Raw genomic sequence first — 25,076 nt, forward strand, 5'->3', positions numbered from 1 at the left:
TGTTACTGGGACACCCATTCCTGAGCTTGAATGACGAGCCAGAGCTGTCAATATTGGGAAGCTGAGTGACCAAAGGTTCAATATTGGAGAGAGCTCTTCGGAAAATCCCAACTGCTCCACCCCGTGCCAATCCGTTATCAGCATTCGTGTTAGAAATTCCTGCAAAAGCTTGCTGGTGCAGGCTTACGGTCATCTCAGGGATAGAAGATCCTTTGGGGCTAACCTACGCTACTTGCCTCTGCTGCTTGCGGCTGCTACCACTTTTCAATGCCTTGGTGCTACTATTTAGGCTCTTACCTACTAACGGTTTTGAGGACGGGGTGCCAACTCTCTGCTCTCTAGGGTTCATGCCTGAACTAGCTCCGCTGTGAGCGGGTGACGGGGAAGTTCTAGAGGATATATGTCTGGGTACACTTCCAGTGCGTGGAATAGGCAGAGGAGAGGATGACGGCTGACCTCTTGATGCATTTCTCTGCGAGGAACTTGTGCGCTTTCTTATTGGGATCTCAACTGAAGGGGATTTTGCAGATGATGGAGATGACAATGGGAAAAGAGCGGGCTGGCCTGTATCAGAGGTGAAGGGGGGGAGACTGGGAATGCTGACTGCGGTGAACTAACTGTAAAGGTGGCTCTCTGAGGAGTGTGTAGCGGATGAGAAGGAGAATGTATACTGCTTACAGTTCTTGGAGGTGATTGGCTGAGGAAAAAGAACAAATTACAGTATCATTCAGCTGTTCCCTGTAAGTTCGGTTGCCATGGAAAGGCCATATTCAACCCGCCATCAAATTGGCCAAGAGTAGATCTACAAAATTCAGTCAGTAAAAGTGAACTGAAAATCACAACAAAAAACGAACGAGATATTGAGGACGACCCAAGAATGAGGTCAGACTTTGGTCAGACTAATTCAAAATCAACTTTTGACCGATAGTACGCGTGACTTGGGCAAATATCAGACGAGTCACATATAAGATTTTTCTCCAGGCTGATAGACCTCTGACAACATTCTGTGCAATTTTGATATTCAATCCTTCAATGAACTGCTCCTGACTAACTGAATAAAACACTCGTAAAAAGAGGAGATGTTGTTACATACATACATACATACATACATATACTTTATTTAAGCTCGAAATTCACTGTAGCTGTAGAGCTAATATCTTCGAGAAAAAAGCTAAAATGAAATAAAAATATGCTATCTTACAATTTCAATATTATTTATAAACTATATACAACTAAAAGCTTAGAGGGAAAACTAAGAGGGAAACATAACTTGTAGATTACAAGTTATTGAGAGCGAAAAGTGAACAACTAGTACCTTATAAAGAGTGCGGGACAATCCTGATTCCTTTTACAATGAAGTACTCGGTAGTGACATTTTGCATGATTTGAAAAAAGTCAATGGGAAGGTAACTGACAAGGATGTAAGAAATTTTACGTCGAACATCAAAAAAACCATACCATACCCTCGAACATTTGAGGTGTTCCTAACCCCACACCCCGTGGTTGAGGTTACTTCGTAGTTACTGGTAATTACAAATAGGACTGAATAGTGTCTTCTCATGTATGCGAAATCCTAGATTGTGAACAATATAACAGTTGGGGGTGACATCAGTTTAAGAACGGGAAAGAGCACATAACGTGTTTATTCTCTTGCGGAACGGATTTTAACCCGATTAAAGTCGTGGATTTCAGCGCGCATCTCATGATGAATTGAACTCAACAAAGCACTCAACAGAGGTGTAAAGATCCTCGCTCGCTATTTCCACTTCTGATGTGAGTCGGAGAAGAGTAAGCATTGGGCACTGGTGAGTTTGTCTTATCGCTGCATCTTCCGTATGAAAATTCAAAGCGGCCTCCTGCTCCAAGCGAAGGTGGTCTGTTTGTTCAACATATGGCCGACACTTTGCCTATGTGTCGAGCTTGCAATGTGATCAGTAACATCTGAGTTTTTCTTTGAACTTCGCTGCTACCTCGGAGATCTCATCAAAATCAACGCTCCGCGGGCATCAAAAGTTATGTACTGAATACTACTGAAATAATTGAACACACTAGAACGGATTCACATTTTCCTTACTCTATGAAAATTTTTTGTTTCTTTTTCAATAATGAATACGCAATCATATTGTTTACATTTCTTTTGTTTGTCCTCCCTAACAAACTAGAATTACAATGGTTGGATTCTTGCACGCGAATCGAAACATAAAAAAAAACCTTAGATTTTAACGACGTTGCTTCTTTACAGTTACAATTTTTCCGGAAAACACTGCGTGATTTACATGAATAAAATAATCACGTCGCAAACATTATTGGGTTCAACATCACTTTGACGTGCAGCTCCGTGTAACTCTACATTGATATATACACCAGCATTATTCGTTTATAACGAGTGAACTGAAGGACGAGCCATTAGAAAAGAAAACAGTCAACAACAAAAGAAAAGTAAAAGTGTTGTCCATTCAAGCTCATGGAAAAACGACAATTAGAAGCAACAACGACAATTTGTGAAAGAAATCTTGGCGATTTTGATTGAAAATGACAATAACCAGTTTGCAGTTGACTTATTGTTTTCTAATGGCTTCTCCCGAAAAGTTCAAAACGTGTCATTTTAATCTACATTTAATTAATTTCCATTCATTTAGGCAAAATAACCAAGGCAAGAAAACACTTTTCTTGGGATTACCGTGAGCAAGAGAAAAAAATGGGACATTAAAGCGTGAACTGATAACTATACAATGCACAAAATCGAATCCACTGACTCAAAGCTCTAAAATGTTCTTCTCACTGAAACTATAACAAGAAGCCTATCTGGAAAATTATTTCAAGATTAGGTGAAAAGAATGTTTTTTAGAAGTAAATTGTAGTCTGAATGTGATGGTAGATAAATTACCCACATTTACTCAAATATCTGAATGCGACTGTTAAACCATTCAGTCACAACTATCCTACCATCACTAAGAACTGCTGCAGATGTTGGCGAGCCGAACTCCCCCAGCCCACTCCCTTGTTTTCCAAACTTTGTTACAAAATTACCACTCAGTTCAAATACCTGAACTCTGTGATTCTTTGTGTCACAGACCATCAGGTGTCCTGCTTTGTTAACTGATAAAAAACGGGGCTCGTTAAACTCCCCGTCCCTGTTCCCCTGATTTCCAAATTTGTACAAAAAGTTGCCGTTTATATCAAACACTTTGATACAATGTTCACCAGCGTCTGATACTATAAGAAATTTATCATATTGAATACAGTGAAAAGGAGAAGAAAAATTTCCACTTTCACCTTCACCAAGTTTATACAAAAACTGGCCGCTGGGAGAAAAGATTTTTATAAGTTTGTTGCCCGCATCGGCAACAATGATATTTCCATTCGTGTCAACAGATACACCATAAGGATCCCTCAGCTGGTGATCAAGATTTCCTTCATCACCAAACTGGCTCAGGTACTGACCCTGCTCATTAAACATTTGAACTCGGTGATTATCACTGTCTACAACTATACTGCGACTATTCTTATCAAATGCTATCCCAGCAGGCCAATTTAACTCTCCCTGTTTATCACCAATCCTACCAAAAGATCTTAAGTAAGTTCCATCACTACTGAATACCTGAACCTTGTGGTTATGAGTATCAGTCACTGCAATTTCATCTCGTTCATTCACTGTTACTCCATATGGAGCTTTTACCATTTCAGCACACGAACCTCGTCGTCCAAAAGATAACACGTGTCTGAATTGTCTGGGTTTCGGTTTAATAGGAAATGGACTGCCACGAATGTGTTCTTCATTTACTTTCACTGATACTTGGCATTTTCCTGTATCTTTGAGGAAATATCTGACTTTGTAGCTACCATCTTTCTCATCTTTGAATCGTACTTCCGTCGCACAGTCATGGCCTCGCTGATTTTTTATTTCCACGGTTACACAGTCACTCTCATTGTAACATTGTTCTCCTTCGGCATTTCTTGTTGTTACTAAAAAGTTTGATTCAAGTCCAACACTCGCTTCACTGAGTCCTTTCCCTTCGGTAGTTGACTGATGAGCGCAAGTGTTAGCCACAAAAGTTTGAAATGAGCCGATGCCGTCAGAGTTAAGACTATCAACTAATGTTTTGTTTTCTTTGAAAAGGAATTGACGAAGACCTTCAAGGTCAGCTGCGGCTTGTTTTCCAACATCACTGACTTCTTCGGGTATGACCGTGCTCAGTGACTTATCTAACTGAGTAATCTCGGTATTTGTACATTGTTTTACAAGTGTTTCAGTTTTTTCAACTGTAGTTTCCAGCAGTTTCAATTGACGTATCACCTCGCATTGTTGAGTTCGCAAACATCCAAGGGATTCTTTGATTTTTTTTTCAGCTTTGTTTAACATTTCCTTCTTCTTTGTTTCAATGACTGCGATCATGTTTTCAGCAAACTTGTGGATGTCTCGTTTCACTGCATCGCCTCGCGCTTCAATTTGGTTACACTGTCTTTCAAGATCAGCGATTTTGGTTTTTTTGTGTTCAATAGTTTCCTTTTGCTTCTCGATCACAGACTTGACTTGTATCTTGCGTTCACTTGCTGCTTCTTCTAGAACAATCTTAGCGTGACCATCATGGATGGTTGCAACACACAAATTACAAATAGCAACATCACAGTTCTTGCAAAAGAGCTTGAGTTCTTCTTTTTCGTGATGCTTCTGTTGGCAAAATGCCGGCCGCTTTAACACGTCCTCGATGTCTTGGTCTTCAAAATCTTTCAGAGCAAGAACCCGATGCTCTTTATTCGCTTTGACTAAGTTATGCACAGTGATACACTCGTCACACCAGAACGCACAGCACTGAAAACAGTACGAACTGTGTTTGCTACTTTTGTCGCAGTTTGCACATTTCACTCCAGCAGTATGGCATTCTTTGATGGCCAGCACATCTAGCAAACTGTTCATACGAAAGTTTGTTGGCAGATCGTTGAGGTTTCCACTGCTAGGAACTTGAACTTCTTTTCGGCATTCAGGACATGGGATGATATCATGGCGGCCACTGGTTCGTAAAATCCCGTTCAAGCAGTGAAGACAGAAAGTGTGCAAACACGGCAGTATCTTTGGTTCAGTAAATGTGGTCATACACACAGAACAGGATACTTCTTCATGAAGATTGTCAAGCAAGGTTTTTACATCCATGACTGAGTACAACAGACAAAGGTAGAGGTATCAACTTGAAGTTGCCTCAAGGAAATCTTTTTTAAAATCAATTATCATGTTTATCGCACTGGTAATATCGACCAATCAAGGCAGGTTATACAGACTGTGGATGTCTGGCTTCTAAGAATTATTTACAGGCAGGTTATTTCTGAGAAAAGCTTGACCTGTGTAACAAACTACTCCAAATTGAAGGTTTGCGAAACTCAGACACAAAATACACTTCAATAAAAAAATAAATCTTTAACCTTAATTTCCACCAAAAAACACTCGCTAGTCACGCTACTGTTTCTTTTTGCTTTAAAAACAGAATTGACCAATATGAGCTCATAAACATGACCTGACTAAACCCTTAAGGAGTGTGCGTACGTGGACCGATTCCTGATTTCTGATTGGACCTCAAGAAGGCGCTCGGAAAATGTGAGAGGATCCTCGCTTGCCACTCTACGGAGATTAATTGGCCGGTAAAATTGATTGAGTAGACCTGTACGCTTAAAAGGCGGATTCAGTTTGGAGAGAAAGGGGAATGGGGCGTTTGCGAGTTTGCCTTAATGGTGGAAACCGGCCGCCGACTTAACTTCAAGCAAGGTTGGCTTGCTAGTTTTTTAAGATATAGCCGAGCATTTTAATTACGTGTCGAGCTTTGAACATTTTTCTACCGAAGAAAAAAGTTTGCAAACTTTGTAGAGGGTTTCAGATAATTAGGGAAAGAGATACGATGAAAAAGAGGTACCAGCGAGGAGATACGAAAATCTTCCCCTGACGAAGATACGACTGCGCTCTGATTCATTACCATGAGCCACAGACTCTTTGGTGAGCAAGGCCCAATACGAAGCTCATATGTGTCACGCGTCCTGCATACTGCTAGGAGTATAGAATGTGATAAGACGAAAAACATTTTTCTCCAAATGAAACGAGCGACGAACGATTAAGGGAACTCAAGTGAGGTCACTGGGAACTAGACTTGAATTTAAGGTCCAACTTCTGATTCTTGATTTTCGGTCTGTCGAAGGAAAATTTTTATATAAAATTCCAGGGGGGAAATCAGACGTTTTAATATTTAAACATGACATTCTGCATATAGTTTTGAAAAGTCCTTTAACCCTCTACCAATTAAATCAACGCATTTTCGCATTTACAGTAACAATCCTAAGTGGCCATACAGACAGATAACAGCGAAGGCAACAATTTGTGAATAATCCTTTAGTGACGACAGAATGGCTATGATTATTCATCGCAATATATTTTGTTATGTGTATGGTTAGGAGATTTCCTTTGCAAAACTAAGGCCATAAAGGATCCTTTGATTGCTCAGTTTTCAAACGAACTTTGCAATGTCACCAGCAATACCTGAATCGCCGCTATCCCGGAGAATTCCTGAAATAAACCCTACAACCCACAGGTCAGAAGACGGGTTAAATAACTGAACACACTAGAACAGTTTCACACTTTCTTTTTACTTTTATTCTCTTTTTTTGTTTGTTTGTTTTGAAGTTTCACGACAACACTTTTTATAATTCTCTTCATCTAAGAGGAAAATTTTCACTTTACAAATAGCGTTTATATATTGGAAATCGCGAATAAATTTATCCCATGACAATTTTGCTGCGTAGCGAAATAATCTCAATGAATCATCACTAATAAATTTAAACTCAAGCAAACGCCGTCCATACGTATATTAAGTTAAATTATCGACTTTAAAAATAGCGACGTAAAATTTCACATTTTATAAACCTTTTCATCATGTTCCATTTTTTTTAAATGTTCGCTTATTTTACATACTATATTTTTCTGTTTCCCCAAGCGTATTTGTACAAGGCAGTAGCAATTTCACCCATGGTAAAAATTATGTCTAGGGGAGATGTGGTCCTATTTCAAATGTAGTACTTCTCATGACCAATGATAACTATGGCCTTAGTAACAAGGAATAGTTACGATCCGATGTTTAATTTAACTTCTGTGTAAGTGCCTCCAAAGATTTTCGTTATTCTATACACATTAAAGCGTAAGTAACTAGTTAAAAAAGTTAACGCAAATATTGCTAGGTTTTGATAATCACTAAACATCGTTTAAATATATCAAAGGTGAGTTTGAAACAAAGTCCTTAACAATTTTGAACTTCTGCTGGAGAAATCTTGTCCATTGCAAATACAAACTGCAAGATCTGAACGTGACGAAAAATATAAATAAAATTGGCCATCCTATCTGCTCACCACATAAGAGCAGCAGTACTTTTTTCCAAGAAATAAATACAAGATTTCAAGCAAAAACAAACAAACAAAAACCAAACGTCCCGTATCAGATTATTTATATTAGAGTTACAACTTCAACAACGTTCGATTCTCTCACTCTGAAGTTCAAATGATTATTGCAATTCTATGCTCTCTTTCAAGGATTATAAAATAAAGAGTAATGAATGCCCTACTACTAAAAAATATCGACGGTATTCTCCTCAGTTACCAGAAAGTCCATTCCACTCCATTCACATACGCTGACATATGCCCACAGTGCACCTAACAGTTCACTGCCTGCCCTGCGCTGATTATCTGGTGTTACTTTGACTGGTTTTGCGTGTCCTCGTCCTGGAAATACACGTCAGCCTTTTATCTACGGCGATTTTATCTACAGCTTTCGTTAAGGAACCAATCGTCAAGCTGGTAAATAGTGACACTGGTTCGCAAATGTGTGTTTATATAGGGCTTGATGTAACTGGTTGTATCATCATTTTAAAGGCATTACATTGTGTGTAGCCTACGCCAGCCAAGTAATGACTATGTAATTAACACTTTTATTGGCTAACTCGCGGTGTTCCAAAAAATTGAAAAATGGGAAGGAATAGAATGGTGAGCACTCTGTGGTCTTTCACAAAGCAGAATCTTTCAATTCTCTATTCTTCTGAAGTGACATTAAATTATGCCCAGCGTTGCTTAAGACTACTCCTCCCTTATTTAAAATACTTTTGTGACATGGTATACAGTGCACCTTATTCAAGATGAAAAGACCTCAATAACTTTATCTTTTTGGGTGGCATTAGTGGGGAGGGAGAAGAAAAAAGATATTCAGGATTCGGAGTCTGTAATTATTTCGTTGAGGCGGCGCAAACAAGGCGCCACAAACGAGACCAAAGGATACATTTATTCAACAGACGCCGATCTTCGTCAGTATGAGCTTCTTCCTCCAGGCCTTGAAGTAAAACCTGAGCAGTCTCGTACTTGACCTTACACTGAAAAGAATTTAGAGTTAGACTAAAAGAGAGAATAAAGAAAAACATTTTAAACTGCTGATAGACGAGAAAAAACAGAACTTGACAAGAAACAATGAACACGTGGAACAAACAAATGACTGTTAGTCACCTCTTTTGGGTTTCCGAACACCTCGTCGAGGGCAGCATTTTGACACTAAAGAATCAAAAACAAAAACAAAAACAAAAACAGGAGGAAACTTGATAAAAAATTCAAGATCTAGCAAATAGCGAATGGCATGCCTCAACGTTAAAGGTAGTTACCTGTTCCATGGCGTAATGGTACATCAGTCTGTCAGCGCTGACCTGTGAGAAGGATATAAGATGTATTTTACTCTGCGTCAAATGAAGCAGTGGATAGAGAAGCAACCTCGCCACAGCTCACCTCCAGGCGTTTGTAAACAAAGCACCAGCAAGACAGTTTGAATTGAGCAGTATCCAGGGAATACTGATGGAAGGGGGGGCTAGGGAGGGGGGTGGGGGGAAAGGAGAACAAAGGGTGCAGAAAAGGAGCGGAGAGTTCAATCAAACGCACGTAGCCTAGAGCACCGCCCTTTGTAATGAGGTTTCCCCAAAACAAAATAACATTCATCACAACAACCCATTCGACAAAGACATATTTTGAAAATGGCCCATGAGAATTCAGCTAAAATGGACGAAACTCGTCTGAAGCTTAGAAACGCGAGTGACCAAGCCACGATTGATATAAGCTCTGCATATTACTCTTTGGTAGCGACAATGGTGCAAAGTTTTACGCCAATCGCAAAGCGAACAGTAGCAAAACCAAAGCAATTATGTTGCAGAAAGCTGATTTAATTCTCGAAAGGATTTAACACATACATATTGTAAGCTCACCGTCATAGATTTTCCATCAAGTGTCTGTAGTCCAGGTTCTAAGAGCTGCTTCAGGTGGGACGCCTTCTCCAAACACTGGTGATATCGACTGTTCAAGTCGTTTAGAACTGAAAATTGTAAACAAAGATAATAGAAAAACTTAATGCTTCGTTCAGGCTTATTACGAGCACCCGTAGAAAAGGGTAAGGCCTCAGAGCATCTATCTGACTCACCATTCTTGACAGCATTGGAGGGTTTTAGGTGGCCAACTCTGATTTCTCCTTGTGCGAAGAGAAGAGATAGATTAAGAGCTCGTAGAGCTTTCACGTACAGTACCAACTGTTCCATTTTCCTGCAAAATGTTTGAACCTTAGTAAGTCACATCTCAGTAAAATCAAATGCTTCGCTATAAGGTAAAGTCTGTATTTGCAAATCCGAGTCCAGTGATCCTCTCCTTAACAAATATGTTTCATCTTACTATGAGTTAGTTCAGTAATAGATCACAGATGATGTCAAAGAGTGGAAAGAACAAAACGTGGCACACGAGGCGCAGCCGAGTGTATCACTGATGTTCTTACCACACTTAGACGTCATCTGTGATCTATTACTCTACAGACTCACAGCGACATGGAATCTATTTGTTTTATATGATCAAAATGCAAAATGTTGGTAATGGTGATGTCATCTTTGCGTCTGTCCTCCAATAGATCATCAGTAAGACCTCATCAAAATGTGTGTATCATTAAACTTATATCATTTAAATCCAATTTGTTACCTTAACTCGTCACTTTTCAGTCCAATCTGATCTGCGAGGAGGCTTTCGTTCTGTAAGAGGGAAAAACATTTGTTACGAAGAACAAAGATTTAAAATTTTTGTAAATAATCGAACAATTCATTCGTCACATTGATAGACGGATGCGAGACTTTTAACCTGTTCAACTACGCAAATCACCAAGGGCAGCCAAAAAACAACATCAAATACGTACTTGTCGGATGGCCACAGAGTCTGTCAGCACTGTAAAAGGTGTTTCCCTGGCACTGATCACCTCAAGAATGGCATCCGTCAATGACAAAACGAAATTGAGTTTCCTAACGCCCTCCGTGTGCTCCATCTGGGGTTTTTACAAATGAAAGAAAATAGGGAGCCGTCATTTCCCTTAGGTTGTAAGTTAACAACAATGTTGTTTCGCTCTGTTTTGCAATCTGTGATTGTAAAAGAATCGCAGAAAACACCCAACCTCTGACTTAAAATCTCTTTTGGCCTAAAAAAAAAAATAAAAGCTTATCGAAGGCTTTTCTGACAATAAGGGTCGCCCTGAATGTCTTCGCAAATACACATTTATATACATGGTATATTTGTTGGAGATCAACTTTCAATTGATTGCAAAAAATTGACTTGGGATTAAATTAGTTTTGCTTCAATACTCTCTCTTATTATTATAGAAAATTCGCACATCTCCCTCAACCAATCAGATGCATACTTAATACAACAGTGTTTCACACACTTAACCCTTTACACCGCAAGATCATCATGCATATTCTCCATACTGTTTTCTATCCATTCCAAATGGTACTGAAATGGAGAATTTATTCAACAGTCAAGAGCTTCTCGGGTGGGTGATCATTTCCCTTATTCGCATGACCTTTATGTTTAAATCAACAGTGACACTGTACGGAGAGATAAGATACTAATCACTCTTAAGGTTTACAGATTTGGGGCTGCTTTGCTGTTCTTCTTTGCGTTCCCATTGGATGCAACTGAGATGTTCCCTTGTTTTAATTGGCCGTTGTGATCTCGTTAGTTCAGTTTAATTACAATCAATGGACTAGTGCTGCAAGTCAGTTAACTATTTTCTTACATCTAAGAGAGTATCCTCTGGCAGTTCAGGAGCTATAAGAGCTATGGGGCCCTCCATGTCTGGTGAAGACGCCTCGGTTTCCTCTCGTCCAACCATGAGCCTCTTGGGGCTCCTGGGAGGAAAATTGTCTCCAAATCCGAGAGTGACTTTCGTTCCTGTCGAGATAATCAAGGCATCAGGGTGAACGGTCTCTCAGCAGCTCACATCCAGTAGTTGTAAAAAATTGCTTACTATTCACACATAAGGAAGGAAATAATGATAATCCCTCTTTGTAAATTTTTCTTAGTATGACATAGACCCCATTACTAAAAAGGTAGAAATCTAAATTTATTTTTCATGCTGTTACCACTTTTCACGCGCTTATGCAGATTGCTTGGTTTCTGATTGGTAGATGTGATTACCTTGGTTTTGGTTCCACGCCACTCCATCGAAAATCACTCTAACACGTAATGTTTACCTTGACTAACAACAGCAGGTTTCTCTCCATTCTTAGTCGCGTTTGGTGAATTCCTCCCGAGTAGAAACATATTCTCGCTCGTTTTTGGCGAACACGACCCAACAGTAAAAAGACCCTTCAAGGGCTTCATCTTATTGTCAGGATCAACTGTGGGATCGCTGGCCTCCGTACTATGGGATGTCTTTGTCGGCGAGCCTGGTATGGTAGGAAGTCCGGTAGGAGAGGATGAAATAGGTGGACTCTTTCCTCTCAGGGGGGTGAATCCACCACCTGAATTCCGACGGAACACGGGAGATGTTCCTGCAGCCCCTAGTTGGAACCCTGTTGATGCCAACAAGCTTCCCTTCCTTGGAAGGCCCATTGCTAGTATGGCCGGCGAGCTGTGCACGCGTATGATCTGCTTGGTCTCTGCTCCTGGCTCAGAGAGGTCTGTTATTGGGACACCCATTCCTGACCTTGAATGACGAGCCAGAGCTGTCAATATTGACGAGCTGTCCGGTGACTGAGTAACCAAAGGTTCAATATTGGAGAGAGCTCTTCGGAAAGTCCCAACTGCTGCACCCCGTGCCAGCCCCTTATCAGCATTCGTGTTAGAAAATCCTGCAAAAGCTTGCTGGTGCAAGCCCACGGTCATCTCAGACCGTGCTTGCGCACTTAAAGCTTGAGCAGCAGCAGTGAGAGGGATAGAAGATCCCTTGGGGCTAACCTGCGCTGCTTGTCTCTGTGTTGCTGGACTGTTTTTTCGGCTGCTGCCACTTTTCAATGCACTTGGGCTACTATTTGGGCTCTTGCCTACTAACGGTTTAGAGGACGGGGTGCCTGTCTGCTTTCTAGGAGTCATGCCTGAACTGGCTCCGTGGTGAGTAGGAGATGGGGAGGTTCGAGAGGGTGCCTGTTTGGGTACACTTCCACTGCGTGGAATAGGCAGAGGAGAGGATGATAGCTGACCCTTTGGTGTAGGTCCTGGAGAGGCACTTGTGCGCTTTCTTATTGTGATTTCAACTGGAGGGGAATCTGCAGATGATGGAGATGACAATGGGGAAAGAGCAGGCGGGGCCTGTACCAGTGGTGAAGATGGGGAGACTGGGGATGCTGACTGTGGCGAACCCACCATAAAGGTGGCTCTCTGAGGAGTGCGTGATGATGGAGGAGAAGGAGACTGTGGACTGCTGACAGTCCTTGGAGGTGATTGGCTATGGAAAAGGAAGAAATTACAGTATCATTTTAATAGATCCTAACTAAATCTGCAGAACTAATGAGAAAGAATATTTACCCGTAGAAAGGAAACAGCGGATCAGAATGATGCCTCTGCTGATGATATCCTGGAGACAAATTGAAATTCATCTTATAACATCCTTCTACCAACAAGATAAAAATATCAATTCTCCCTCTTTCCGCCATACATTTCTACTAGTCTAAGCTCTGAGAATTCAGTTTTAAACCAAACAAACTTCCCATATTTATAATTTCATTTCTTCTCGGCACCTTTCTGCTTGACAGTGTATGAATAGTTTAAGGGGAAACTAAAATTATTAGCTTGATGATTCATTCTTGTCGAGTACAGTTCTTCACTTATATGTGAAGGTTAAGCAAGTCTTAATTTTTTTAAATCTAATTTTATCTTGATAATTGTTTTTACTACTTAAACTAAGACCAGAAAAAATAAAGTCATCAAAGCAGATATTAAGACTTGTTCTTTAAAAAAAATCTTAAGTGTGATGGTGATAACTAAAACCTCTAAATGGACAGCGTAATAAAAACGAAAGGTTTAGAATCATGTTCTGTTTGGTTGTAACTTGACTGTGAAAATGATGGAGTCAGGCAAATGTTTTTGTTATAATAAAGTTACAACTTCACATCTAAAATTATCCTAATTACAGAATTATGTGTATGTTGCATTGCAGTTTAGATTAAGAAGACCATAGCAATGATTTTGTCAAGGTATACATGTAGCTTCAGACGTATTCTATACAAACAAATATGAATACTCACTTGGAGTTTCTGGATTAGATGGGACCAGCACAAAACCCTAATTGATAAGGTTGAATTTTATACTGATTAGAATTAATAAGAAACAAATTCCTCAAGGAGGGGGAAGGAATAATAATTGAAGTCTCAGGCTGAAAAGGGGTAGTCTCTTATACAGAGTATCTGAAATAGGGCATGGTTTATCTACTCTTCTCTGTTATTTACAGCCATTTTATCTTATAAACTACGGGGTTATACAAGGATTTCTAGCCCTGCGAAAAGCCTTAACAACACACGTGAAAAAATATCGTATTTTTCCACGTGTGTTTGATATCGCCAATCAGCTGCTGACACGTCATGCGCCTTTCGCGCCACTCGGTCGGGTTGATGAATGAACGGCAAAGCCTTCACGATTCTCAATACAGAGTCATTTGACGTAATTTTTTCCGGATCATGGCTGCTAAAACACTGAAAAATCCGTATCGCTTACAGACAGTGACATTCAAACTTTCCTAGAAAGGGAGGAAACCAAATTACGGAAAGAAAAACCGAAAGTTACGTATTCGATGGCTTTGGTAATGGACAACTGGAAGATTTACCACAGTCCGACTTTGGCCGTGTACCTGAAAGACTTCTTCTGTTGGTAAGGACCAAGTCAATAACTGAGAGTTTTGTACATTGAAAATTATGCCAATGGTTTGATTTTGTGGTGTTCCAACGCATTTTTTCATGTTGAGCCTTAGCGTCAACACACTTTATCTTGTGCACTGGATTAACATGCAGGCTAGCTAAATGGCAAGTCAGCATTAAGTACTCTCAAACAAACCTCAGCAGCTAGCTCATCATCTTGCACTGCATTTGGAGGGTAGGCACCTTGAGAACTAAGCTGTGCACCTGAGTCTTGAAATAAACAAACAAAAAAAGGATAAAATATAAGCAATAAATATAAACTTTCCAATTCCAGTTTTGACAATTTAGCACTTCTAAACCCTGCATAGCATACCTCCAGGTACACAATCATTACCAGGAAATTTGCAAGTCATTGCATTTTCACTGAAACAATCCACTGAGTGGAACACATCACAACTATAACAGGGTAATTTATTATTAGAGTGATTGGATGAAGGGCTAACGATCAATCTGTCAGCTTCTAAACTCTTTACGGTGGCCAATTTATGTTATCAACTCAGTTGACAATACTTAATTACCTTGTTGTACTCTCCCACCAATGCAGCACCACAATTTCTACAGAAACTTATCTCCTTTATTTACATCACAACTATACCTTGCAGCACTAAGACAGCCAATAGGCCTCTACAAAAATTCATTATTTGCAGAATTTTTGCCTGTGCAGTTTGAAGTTTGTACAACAACATCCAGAGCTTGGCATGCTAAACATTATGCTATCATATATCCTCTTTATATCTATCATTATTCATTAATTAATATATAAAAATTCAAAGCCTTTCCCAAAACTTACTGTTTGCAGAGGTGCTGATATTCATAATTGTGGGAGGGTCCTGAGGGGAAATGCCTGTGCCATCATAGGGTGGAGTGATGCGATGAAGAAGATCAACTCTTATGTCACCCAAAGCTTCTGCACCAAAGTTCTATTGAATTGAATTCAGAGAATAAAAAAGAAAAAAAAAACCGTAAGGGCACTAACAGGTGACTTTATATGACTTATAAAATGAGGAGAGAAAATTGTTCAAAATTATGGACTGGATTAAAGTGTTAGTTATTTTGACATTCTTACACTGCATATCCAACTGGCTAACCATGTTTTCACATTACATGTAAGTGATTGTCACAGTAGTTTCTTGCCAAGAAATAGATTTGTAACATTAGCAGAAAAATCTAGTGTTTAAAAGTATGTCTCTTGCCCAGGTAGTTGGTACATATACATGTAGGTTGCTTTACACTGTTTCCCACATAAATCCTGGTTCTAGGGGTTAGGTGTCCCTAAAAAAACTTGAAGTCTATCTACTACATGTTGAGAAAAACTCATCCTGTGAACATTGGAGCTGAGTCCATAGGGAAATTGACTAGTTTGATGGCCTTCCTTTTCTAAACAGCTATTTAGGCTATGCACTAGCTCCTCCACATTAACAAACAATGTTACAGTAATGTTAATGATGATGGCACACTTACTGGGGAATAGGAAGGTGACCTTGTTCCATGAGAACTGCCAGAGTATTTACGCTGAGGAACTGGAACAGCAACTGGGGTAGCTACATACATGTGGAAAGATATTAAAAAATCAAATGTTAAAACAATTTCAAAAGTTATCCAATTCTTTTAAAAGTTGTCCATGGACATTTCCAGGATAGGGATAGTTTATGAGTCTAAAACATCAAAAATGTTAATATTTTTAATAAATTATTTCTGCCATTTAAATCTTAGGTTAAACTACAGTTGTAGGTCTCTTTTACATTTACAAAGTCAATTATATTTCTAGAGGGATTACCGTCAACATAATGAAAGTTTTCACAGACAGGTGTACATGTATAAATTTCTTTCTAAAACAAACATCTCACTCAATTATTTTACTTTCTTTGTTCCAGTTAACTGCCTACAGCTGTATTTGCCTATATTAACACTATTAGTAAGATACATGTAGGTTTTTGCTTACATGCACGATGGGGAACTCTGCCAGTCAAGAAAGGATGTGCAAAGAATTCACCTGTAAACAGAAAAATAAGTTGATATATATTTAATAATCACTGCCCTGATGGGTGCTTGATACACAAGTTAATGATGGTATATTTAAACAATAAACACATTAAGGGTGCCATATCAACTTGAAATTGTACAATCCTCAAACAATCCCTCCCTCCCTTCCTGCTGAAAGTTACCCTGTGAAAGCCTCCTACAAAAATGCTGCATTTCTTTGGAAAACAAATGTACATGTAGATGTATTATGTGCCCAGAATGAAACTTTGTCTAACACAGCCTTGGAAACTCGCTTTCTTAAAAATAAATTTTCAGCTCAAAATGGTTCTGACCTCTTCTCTCATCTGTGCTCAGCCTTGTTCTCAGATTATCAACAGCAGCAGTAACTCATTTTATAAACTTAGAGTTATTGATTGCACATGAGTAAATAGAAAGATTTGTGGTTAAATTAGACAACACCAGCCTCAATCTACCTCAAACAATTCACCTTCAATCTTTGTGTTTTTTAACAGACTTCTCAGTAAATTAAACAAAGATATAAAAACTATTTACCAAAATCCAGCCTGTCACGAGGATTCCTTTTTAATAATCCAATAAGTAGGTCTTTCAAGTGGTTTGAAGTACCAGCTGGTATACTGAGGTAACAAAAAACAGTTGTTTACTATTCGTGGATAAAATAAGACTCAGTATTGATAAAGCATGAAATAAATATGATATTCTACTAGTACAGTAATCAGATTGTATCTGACAAACAAGCAGGCACAGACTGAAGTACTAGATCAAGATATACAAAGAATTGAAATATTGTTAGCTTGCCATTTTGCCACTCACTTTGGAGAAACAGATTTGCTCTTTTCATAAAACTTCTTTAACTGCTGAGGGCTGTTTGCCTGGAAAATGACAAAATTAGAAAAAATCATTGATATTATATAACATCGATAAAGTTTGTCACAATTGGCTTTTTAATGTCATGGTATATAAGAGCACCTGAAAGGGGGCTTTACCAGTGAGACACTGGTAAACAATTGTCCCTACACTCCAGAGATCAGCTTTGGCATCATATCCTTTGGACATTATAACTTCAGGAGCCTTGAATGACAAAGAAGGAAAATAAACTCAGTAAATGAATATATCAAAAGTGGGATATAGAACTGAAATTTTGACCACATGTCATTCAGTAATAATGAAATATGGTACAAAAAATTATTTAAACACAGAGTTCTACCAATAATTGCTGACTACATGTAGTTTAATTTGTTTTATTTCTTTTATTCTCTGCTTATTTGCAAATACATGTAATGACAATTTAGAAGAACTCTACGAAGTCCAAAACAGCAGCAGTATTATTTCAAATGAACCATTTTCACTCACAAAGACTGTTTCACCACTAATAATTTAGTTAAGGGTGAAACCATTTTTCTAAATAGCACCCAGAGAAACACATAATTATAGTTCATGCAACTCAGGAACTCAAAATATCTCAGCAGTTTATACATACCATGTACATAGGAGATCCACATAAAGTAGCTGCCATCATTTCACCAGGGAGAAATCTTGCAAACCCAAAGTCAGCTAAAACAACAATTCAGAATATGTAAAATAAATGGTAATGACCAGTACAATAATACAAAAAGTAGATACCTTAGACCTCTCCCATTGCCAGTCCCAAACCCAAATGAAAAAGAAAAAAAAATGAGGTGGCTAGTAACTCTATGTTGTGAAAAGAATGTTTGCTACAGAATACTGCAAGAATTTGAGACGTTGTGGCTTATCATGGTGAAAGTTCCTTATGAAGAAGGTTGACACCATGAGGTTAATGATTGAGGTGGCTGTTCACAAGCTAGGAAAGCAACACCCATGCAAAACCTACCAATCTTTATCTTGATCTGTGATGGTGAGGGAGTGGTTGTCCCTGCATGGTGCAGCAGTAGATTCTGAGGCTTTAAATCTCTGTGCACGACACCTTTGGATTGCAGTGTGCACATGGCAGAAGCTGAGGAGAACCAAAATTATTTAACAAATTGAATATCATCAAAAGTCAGAATAAATACATAACAACTATATTCCAGCTACACTGTAAAAGACAATGTAAATCAAATATCAACAGTAGGAAAAAATAAAATTAATGAAAAACATACCTATCTGACGTAAGAAAATATGGATTGTATCCTCACTGAGAGTTCCCTTTGCTGTAAGGAATAATGTAGACTTGTTTATAACATTAATCCTTTACACCCTAACATCAGTATGCATATTCTCTATACTGTTCCTTGTATATTTCCTAAGGTCCTAACAAGGAGAATCTGTTTAACAACTGAGAACTTCTTCAGTCAGTGATCATTTCTTTTATTCTCATGACATTAATGTTGGATTCAAGGGTGATATTGAAAGGAGAAACTAGATGTTAGTCACTCTTAGGGGTTAAAGGGTCAATAACCCTTTTGGTAACAGTGTATATGTACATGTACCTTAAGTTTGATAACTTATTCATTGTAACAGAAGTGAACTATTCTTACCACGAAGGTAGTCTGCAAGATCCCCTCCATTGCAATACTGTTGAATCAAGAAACACTACTGCTTAACTAGAGTATAACACCAGAATTTTTATTACAACATTGAGAGGCAAGAGAGTTGTAAAACAGAAGGAAAATGAGCGACATAACAGCACAATGTCTCAAAACTTTACAGAGGGTTGCAAAGGGGGCTCCTGATCCTCTTTATCCTTTAGAAAAAGTCATGAATTACGTATTTAGAAAGGAAAACTTCAAACAGCTATGGAATAAGGTAACACAATAAGAGAACATATAATATAATAGCTGCATATCTGAATAAAAAACACCAAACACCATTGAAACTTTGCTGAAATACTCTGCAAAGCGGCCATAAAATTCTTTGGTCTGTGATGCCTTGGCACACTTAGTACTAAATGCAAAGTGTGTCAAATAGTTTGATGACATAAATTTTAGTTACAAAGAAAAAACATCAAACAAACAAAGATGACTAACCTCCATAACAAGAAAGACATTATTGGATGTTTCCTAAAGAATATATGCAGTCAACGATCATTATCATATAAAAAACTTGCAACCTTTACAATAAAATTGATAGTATTGATAAAATTATAAACCACATAACATGACCGCAGTCAGTGTCTGGGTCAAAGGCAGGCTTAATTTTCCCCAAAATATGACTATTATTTTAGGCTTTTAAATCAAATTATACATTCCAAACCCAAAGGGGTAGAGATAGTGGAGGAAAATTTGAACCTAAAAGGTGGAAAAAACAAGTGTTTGACAACGGCTTTTACATTGCCTTCTATTTTGACGTTACTTAAAACTAGATCAATTTACACGGCACGCAAGTATGAAATAATTTTCTGAAAAAAACGTAGTCGGTATCTTATTCTTTCATTCTGGGCAATCTTCCAAAATTCCAAACACATCATTCTTCTTATAAATCGAAAATATTTATAATTCCATCATTACCTGACAGTCGAAAAGAGAAACCACATTTTCGTGATGAAGTTCCTAAAATGAAAGATATAAACATTGTTCACAAGTAGGTACATATGCTTTTTAGCACGCAAGAAAAAGGTTTTCTAAGTTACAGTGTCTTAAATTACGCGGGATAAATTCACTTTTCAAAACAAGGATACTTAACGGGAATATTAGAAACCCAATATTGAAGTTTGACCGCTCGATCAAGGGCAATCACTAAGCTGGCTGCACATGACAACTGCGTGAAGGATTGCTATTATTTCAATGAACTTTCCCCTTGGGCATATATTGTGTCTTGTGATCACGCAATTAACAATGGCTTGTCAGACAAAAACCTCGCTCTGCAAAATGAATGTGTATTGCATAAGATAAATTCTACGGTAAAGTTATCCCTCTCTCACCTTTAGAATTTTTATTTCCTTTGCAAGAAGATTCTGAGTCTTGGAGAGATTCTTCTTTGCGATGACCTTAATAGCTACCACGAAGTCATCTTTCTGCAATAAAGAGAAATATAAGCTAACATCACGTACAACCAGTGAGAGAGGAAGTCAAAAGGACACAGACGTAAGGAAAACTTGCATCAGTTGGCGTTTCTCTGCAGCGATATGCTTGGCGCGTTTCCTATGGGATTTATTAAACCAATAGCGCTAATAAATCTGTGTGAAGCTCACCGATTTTTTATGACCATTAACTAAGCAAATGTAATGACGAGCGAGGTGATGGCTTGCTCGATATCAAAACAAAAATTTGCGTAATGAAAGCATAGACTATAAATGTCAAAGATATGTACCCATAGGCTCACATTTGTTCGCTGATGAGGCAAAACTTTGGTTATTCTATCTTCGGAAATCTATTCGACACTTTTCTCTTAGATTAAAAAAAAAACAAACTCGGAAAACTACTCGGCCAAAAGCGAATCGCGTCGGAAAGCGAACGATCAAAGAAATTATTTCGTCTTCGCAAAGCCGTGGAAAAGTACATTGTACGTTACCTTTCTGTGATGTCCTTTAAAAACGACTGCAAAAGCTCCATGTCCAATAAAGTCTTTCTTGCTGTACACAAATTCACCTACTTGCTCTGACATCCTGGAGAATACTTGTTCTTTGTGAGATGAAAGAGCCGGACAGATTCACTTCGTCAGAGAGATATCTGGCGAGCGATCGAGACGAAAAAGCAGCCAATTTATCGCCAAACGACTGGGCTTTGCGAGGACTCTGTTGTCCTTTGTCAAAAGGATCCATCAACATCACTGCTATTTGTCCTCCATGACTAGATCTTCACTTATTTCCCATAGAGATTCCGTCCACATCGGCGAGAAGCGTTTGTTTTTGTTTCGTTGGGTAAATGCATTTTATTTCACCGCTCAAAACAAACTCTCCCGAGTGACGTCATTGGACGGGAGGTCACTAAGCTGCTGGGTCGGGTCGGGTCGGGAGAGGATTATCCGATTTGGTGGGGTGGGTGTAAGTACACAGTAAGGGAAACATACTCTGATGCAAACTAGTGGGTAGCTTTGAACCATGTTCGCATTCAGTGAGCATGTGAAGCCATCTCTCTGTCGGGGAAATGTCACAAGAAAGTATCCAATTTAAAAGAATCGAGTTCCTGGTTAATCATAACAGACTACATTGTTTATTACTCAGTTATTTTTAGTTCATCTCCCATTCGAGAAATTCCGGAATGATTTGGAAATAACCATTACAGGATCCGACTCGTGGGGCAAAGATAGCATTGTATTTTTAGGGGACCAGACGTTTTGGGGCTCAAGCTAGGCTACCTGTGTGTTAAATTAAGACAAAAAAATATGGGAAGATTGCAGGAATTTCGATGGAAAGTTCGGTGACTGTTAATCGATACCTCAGAAAAAGAGAGGCAATCCCTGCCTTAAGAAAATCTATTTCCATCGAGTTTCCATTGCAATTTAGTTAATCCTATGATTGAATAAGTTAGTGCTGTAATTTCCTCAGACAACCGGGCACAACTTTCTTTTTGCTATACATCACAAATACCATCCGCATTCTTTGAATTAACGCCCAGGGCGCTTGCCTTGTATAAATTTAGGGAATGTGGAGCGCTTCTGAGAGGTATTCGCGGCTTAGATAGATACCACTATTCATTCGTTTTATTGAGAGTCGATAATTACCTTAAATGATACAATGTTTCATTGCCTAGCAGAGAACAAAGTCATGAATTCAAAATCATTGACCTGAGAAATATCTTTTTTCTTACTCATTACACACACGCAAAACTCAATGATCTGGAGGACTTCACCATGCATACAGTCATTATATTACGCTTGTGTAGCGCGAGTAATCGCAACAATAATTACATGATTAATTATATATGAAGGTGAACTGGAAAATGAAATCCGTTTGAAGATGCTGGGATTGATAGGTCGTGTCTCAAAAAAGAAATAATCATTTCTATGAAACCATTCCTCTTAAGACACATGGAAAGTTGGCAACTCTTGTTTTCAATGATTCCGTTAAATCGTCACACATTTGAGGTTAGTAGACTTTGATTAATGTCAGTTTGTTTCAATTGTTGCTTTTAGATATTTACGCTTGGAGGTTATGATTAGATACCTAGAGAATCGAAAGCTCAAGAACCGTAAAGAAAAGTCGTAATTTTCATCGCTTCGTCGGTGCATGAATTATTGTTTCCTTTCCTAGTTTCGTTTGTTAATTGCACACAAGAAAAGAAAGCTGTCTCTTTTTCCACTGGCTCCCTTTTTTCTAATACAATTTCATCCAAACAATTCACAGTCTTTCCTCTATGGAAAAAAACGTTTAACTTGAATCATCAACTGAGCATAAAGATATCTCACACTTGAGTTTGCAAACCTCAGAGCCCACGATCCGACTTGTTTTAGCAGTCGTTACATTTTGCGCATGTTCCGTTGCAGTTTCACGGGGTGCGGCGCTGGTGCTCTACTGACGTGGCGGGATAAACACCCGCCAAAATATCACGCCACCTGGCAAGCGTGTCATCCATAGCAAATATCTCTCAATCCATAGAATTCCTACGCTCTCGAAAGCAACATCTGATGCATTTGAAGCGCCCTGGTCTTCCGGCCGTGTAAATTATGAACCCTTCATCGGAGTCACTGTAAGAGGGACAACTCTGAAACAACCGATGCCGTTTTTCGACGCGTGGATTAAATTTCAGTGAATCCTTCCTCAAACTGGACGGTTATTATGACACGCGCTACAGGAACTCAAAGCTCGGCTTATCATGAAACCATGGCCGTTGGAAAAGTAGTCGCCTTGTCGCTTATCCTGGTCGTGTCTACCACTGGCAACGTGTTGGTTTGTTACTGCGGACTGCGATCTCCGAGGATGTCTGCCATGAACAGCCTTATCGTGAATTTATCCATTGGAGAACTTGCCATCGCGTGCTTTGTGATTCCGCTAAAGATAGAACGTGAGATTGTAGGGGAGTACTTGCTTGGAGGACCAACGGTCTGCAAATTATTGGAATACGCCCAATCGGTTGCTCTAGGATCGGTAACAGTGACTTTATTAATGATAAGCATGGACAGGCTTTATTCCGTGTTTTATCCACTGTCGAAAATAACCCGTCGACAGGCTAAATACATGGGCGTATTTGCATGGTGTTACGCGCTGTTGTTCGCTAACCCAGTACTTTACTACTTCTTGGGAGCGAAACACCAACCACAAGCTTTGTTGTTCAGCTGTGACAAGCACTTAGCTTTGCCTTGGAAAGACAAGCTTTATTCCTTGGTTCAACTCTGGGCGATATTTTTGTTGCCAATAATGATTATGACTGTGACATATTTCATAGTTGTGAGTAGGCTGCTTAAGCCCGATTCAGTGACTCATCCCGTAAGCAAACTTGGTGCCCGCGAAGGTAAGCCAGACGTACCTATCAATACTCACCGCCGATTCACCAGCTCTCTGCGATCAAACGCAGTTCCACTTGCTAAACGAAAATCAGTAGTAATGAACCTTATTGATGGCTACTATTCATTTTGTGATGGGGCTCCGTTAGCGGCGATTTACGCTCTCGAGACTGTTGGCCAATCCTAAGAAAAAAAGCATTGAGATTTTTCGCGATTTCGCTTGTTTCCTGGCTTTGGGACAACTGTGGCGCCCAATCCGGCGGTGTAAAAGCTTTTTCGAACGCAATCTTCGGGATCAGATGTGTCGATGCCGACAGAAATCAGCCCAGAACTCGCCAGTCGACGTAAGATTATTTATCCCGGAATTTGCACCCAGGGAAAACTCAGTGAACTGAATGTCAGTAACTTTGGTAGACTCGTGGACTCAACAGGGCAAAGTGCCGTTTTCAAAGAGCCGCTGTTACGGGTGTCATCAGGAGAAAATCCGTCTCCAAGCGCTCCGGAGCTAAACGGGAATAAACTGGCTCGATTGATCAGTAAACACCCGACGTTTATCGAAGTCTTGGCCTCTCAACTTGGAGAAGTTCTGATATTTAGGGTGAATATTTCAAAGATGACAGCTAAACTTAATTCTAAGAGAAAGAGGCCGGTACTGATCAATGAAATTTTCAAAAGGAAACGGACAGGAAAACTCATAATTGGAAGTTCTTAGACTATAAATCCACCTTGACTTGAATAAGAGTGGTTTTTAATGACATTTCATGATATGTTTCAAAAGCTTGTGCCAGCTGCAACTCAGGCCAGTAGGGATAGTAATGTTTGTGGAATCTTTATCTTAATATGTTAGATTGCAGAACTTCTCAGCCATGATTCATCATGGGTTGTTTACTTTGAGTATTATACTTCTTACTCGACACCTCCTTAAAACTTTTCTAAAGAAAGTAAATCTGTAATTAATTCATTATAACATAAATCACCAAACCTTAGTAAAATGAACAAATAATAAATAAATAAAAACTTTACTGTAAAATGCGCAGTTTACGACTAAAATTTTAAATTCAATGATAGACTGTTTCTTATTTTTAATTCCAAAACCAAAGTGTCTTCCTCATTCAGTTATAATAGCAAAGGTCATAACCACAACTTTAAGAAGTCAACGAGAACTCAAGTACGTCAATAGTTAAACTAGCCCCAATTCAAACGCGGGAACGCACGTGATCAATTACAAGTCTCGACTTTTTTAGCCTCGCTCGGCTTAGCTTCATTTAGGATGGGAGACGGCGCAATTTTTCTGGACCAATGATACAGCGTAGTGAAGAAAATCCAATTCAGATTCGCAATAATGTGAACATTTCATTGAACATTGCTCCAATGGACAGTTAAGGATGTTAGGGGGAAATAGCTGGCAGAAAAAAACACGCTGAGAGGGAGGCACAAGGGTCGGTTATTTGCACGAGGGCAGGGAACTCAGTTAGTTTTTTCCGTGTATGAGGATCGATTTAATGAAATAAATGT

At 39.1% G+C, this 25,076-nt stretch overlaps 3 protein-coding genes across 3 annotated transcripts; 1 reads left to right on the plus strand and 2 right to left on the minus strand.

Moving 5' to 3' along the window:
* Positions 1-2,120: 2,120 nt before the first annotated feature.
* Positions 2,121-5,202, minus strand: LOC131768947 (E3 ubiquitin-protein ligase TRIM71-like). Its single transcript, XM_059084648.2, has one exon. The coding sequence runs from the start codon at positions 5,150-5,152 to the stop codon at positions 2,894-2,896; it is 2,259 nt and encodes a 752-aa protein (XP_058940631.2). The 5' UTR covers positions 5,153-5,202; the 3' UTR covers positions 2,121-2,893.
* A 1,415-nt stretch (positions 5,203-6,617) lies between these two features.
* LOC131768926 (serine/threonine-protein kinase ULK2) lies at positions 6,618-21,054 on the minus strand. The gene is made up of 27 exons (XM_059084629.2): positions 20,691-21,054; positions 20,101-20,193; positions 19,688-19,729; positions 19,208-19,240; positions 18,719-18,755; positions 18,341-18,391; positions 18,073-18,195; positions 17,701-17,774; positions 17,190-17,291; positions 17,034-17,092; positions 16,755-16,837; positions 16,162-16,212; positions 15,681-15,760; positions 15,010-15,139; positions 14,356-14,429; positions 13,554-13,590; positions 12,835-12,883; positions 11,562-12,754; positions 11,105-11,259; positions 10,232-10,357; positions 10,021-10,070; positions 9,479-9,597; positions 9,267-9,373; positions 8,676-8,717; positions 8,524-8,568; positions 8,303-8,393; positions 6,618-7,792 (listed from the first exon to the last, which is right to left on the minus strand). Exons 1-27 carry the CDS (start codon positions 20,781-20,783, stop codon positions 7,713-7,715), a joined length of 3,219 nt encoding a protein of 1,072 aa, XP_058940612.2. The 5' UTR covers positions 20,784-21,054; the 3' UTR covers positions 6,618-7,712.
* A 1,628-nt stretch (positions 21,055-22,682) lies between these two features.
* Positions 22,683-24,547, plus strand: LOC131768965 (vasopressin V1b receptor). The gene is given in 4 exon segments (XM_059084679.2): positions 22,683-23,739; positions 23,741-23,897; positions 23,900-24,111; positions 24,114-24,547. Coding segments are annotated over 4 exon segments (1,257 nt in total). The 5' UTR covers positions 22,683-22,896; the 3' UTR covers positions 24,159-24,547.
* Positions 24,548-25,076: the final 529 nt, after the last annotated feature.

Source organism: Pocillopora verrucosa, chromosome 2 (genome assembly GCF_036669915.1).
Source record: "Pocillopora verrucosa isolate sample1 chromosome 2, ASM3666991v2, whole genome shotgun sequence".
Taxonomy (NCBI): domain Eukaryota; kingdom Metazoa; phylum Cnidaria; class Anthozoa; order Scleractinia; family Pocilloporidae; genus Pocillopora; species Pocillopora verrucosa.

What these genes read in the sequence shown, in the direction of transcription:
- LOC131768926 (XM_059084629.2), bottom strand. Translation starts at nt 20,783, where the DNA reads ATGTCAGAGCAAGTAGGTGAATTTGTGTACAGCAAGAAAGACTTTATT. An exon ending in ATCTAATCCAGAAACTCCAA is followed by an intron (nt 12,884 to 13,553) that starts GTGAGTATTCAT and finishes ATTTGTCTCCAG; the next exon opens with GATATCATCAGCAGAGGCAT. An exon ending in ACCTGCTGTTGTTAGTCAAG is followed by an intron (nt 11,260 to 11,561) that starts GTAAACATTACG and finishes TTATCTCGACAG; the next exon opens with GAACGAAAGTCACTCTCGGA.
- LOC131768947 (XM_059084648.2), bottom strand. Translation starts at nt 5,152, where the DNA reads ATGGATGTAAAAACCTTGCTTGACAATCTTCATGAAGAAGTATCCTGT.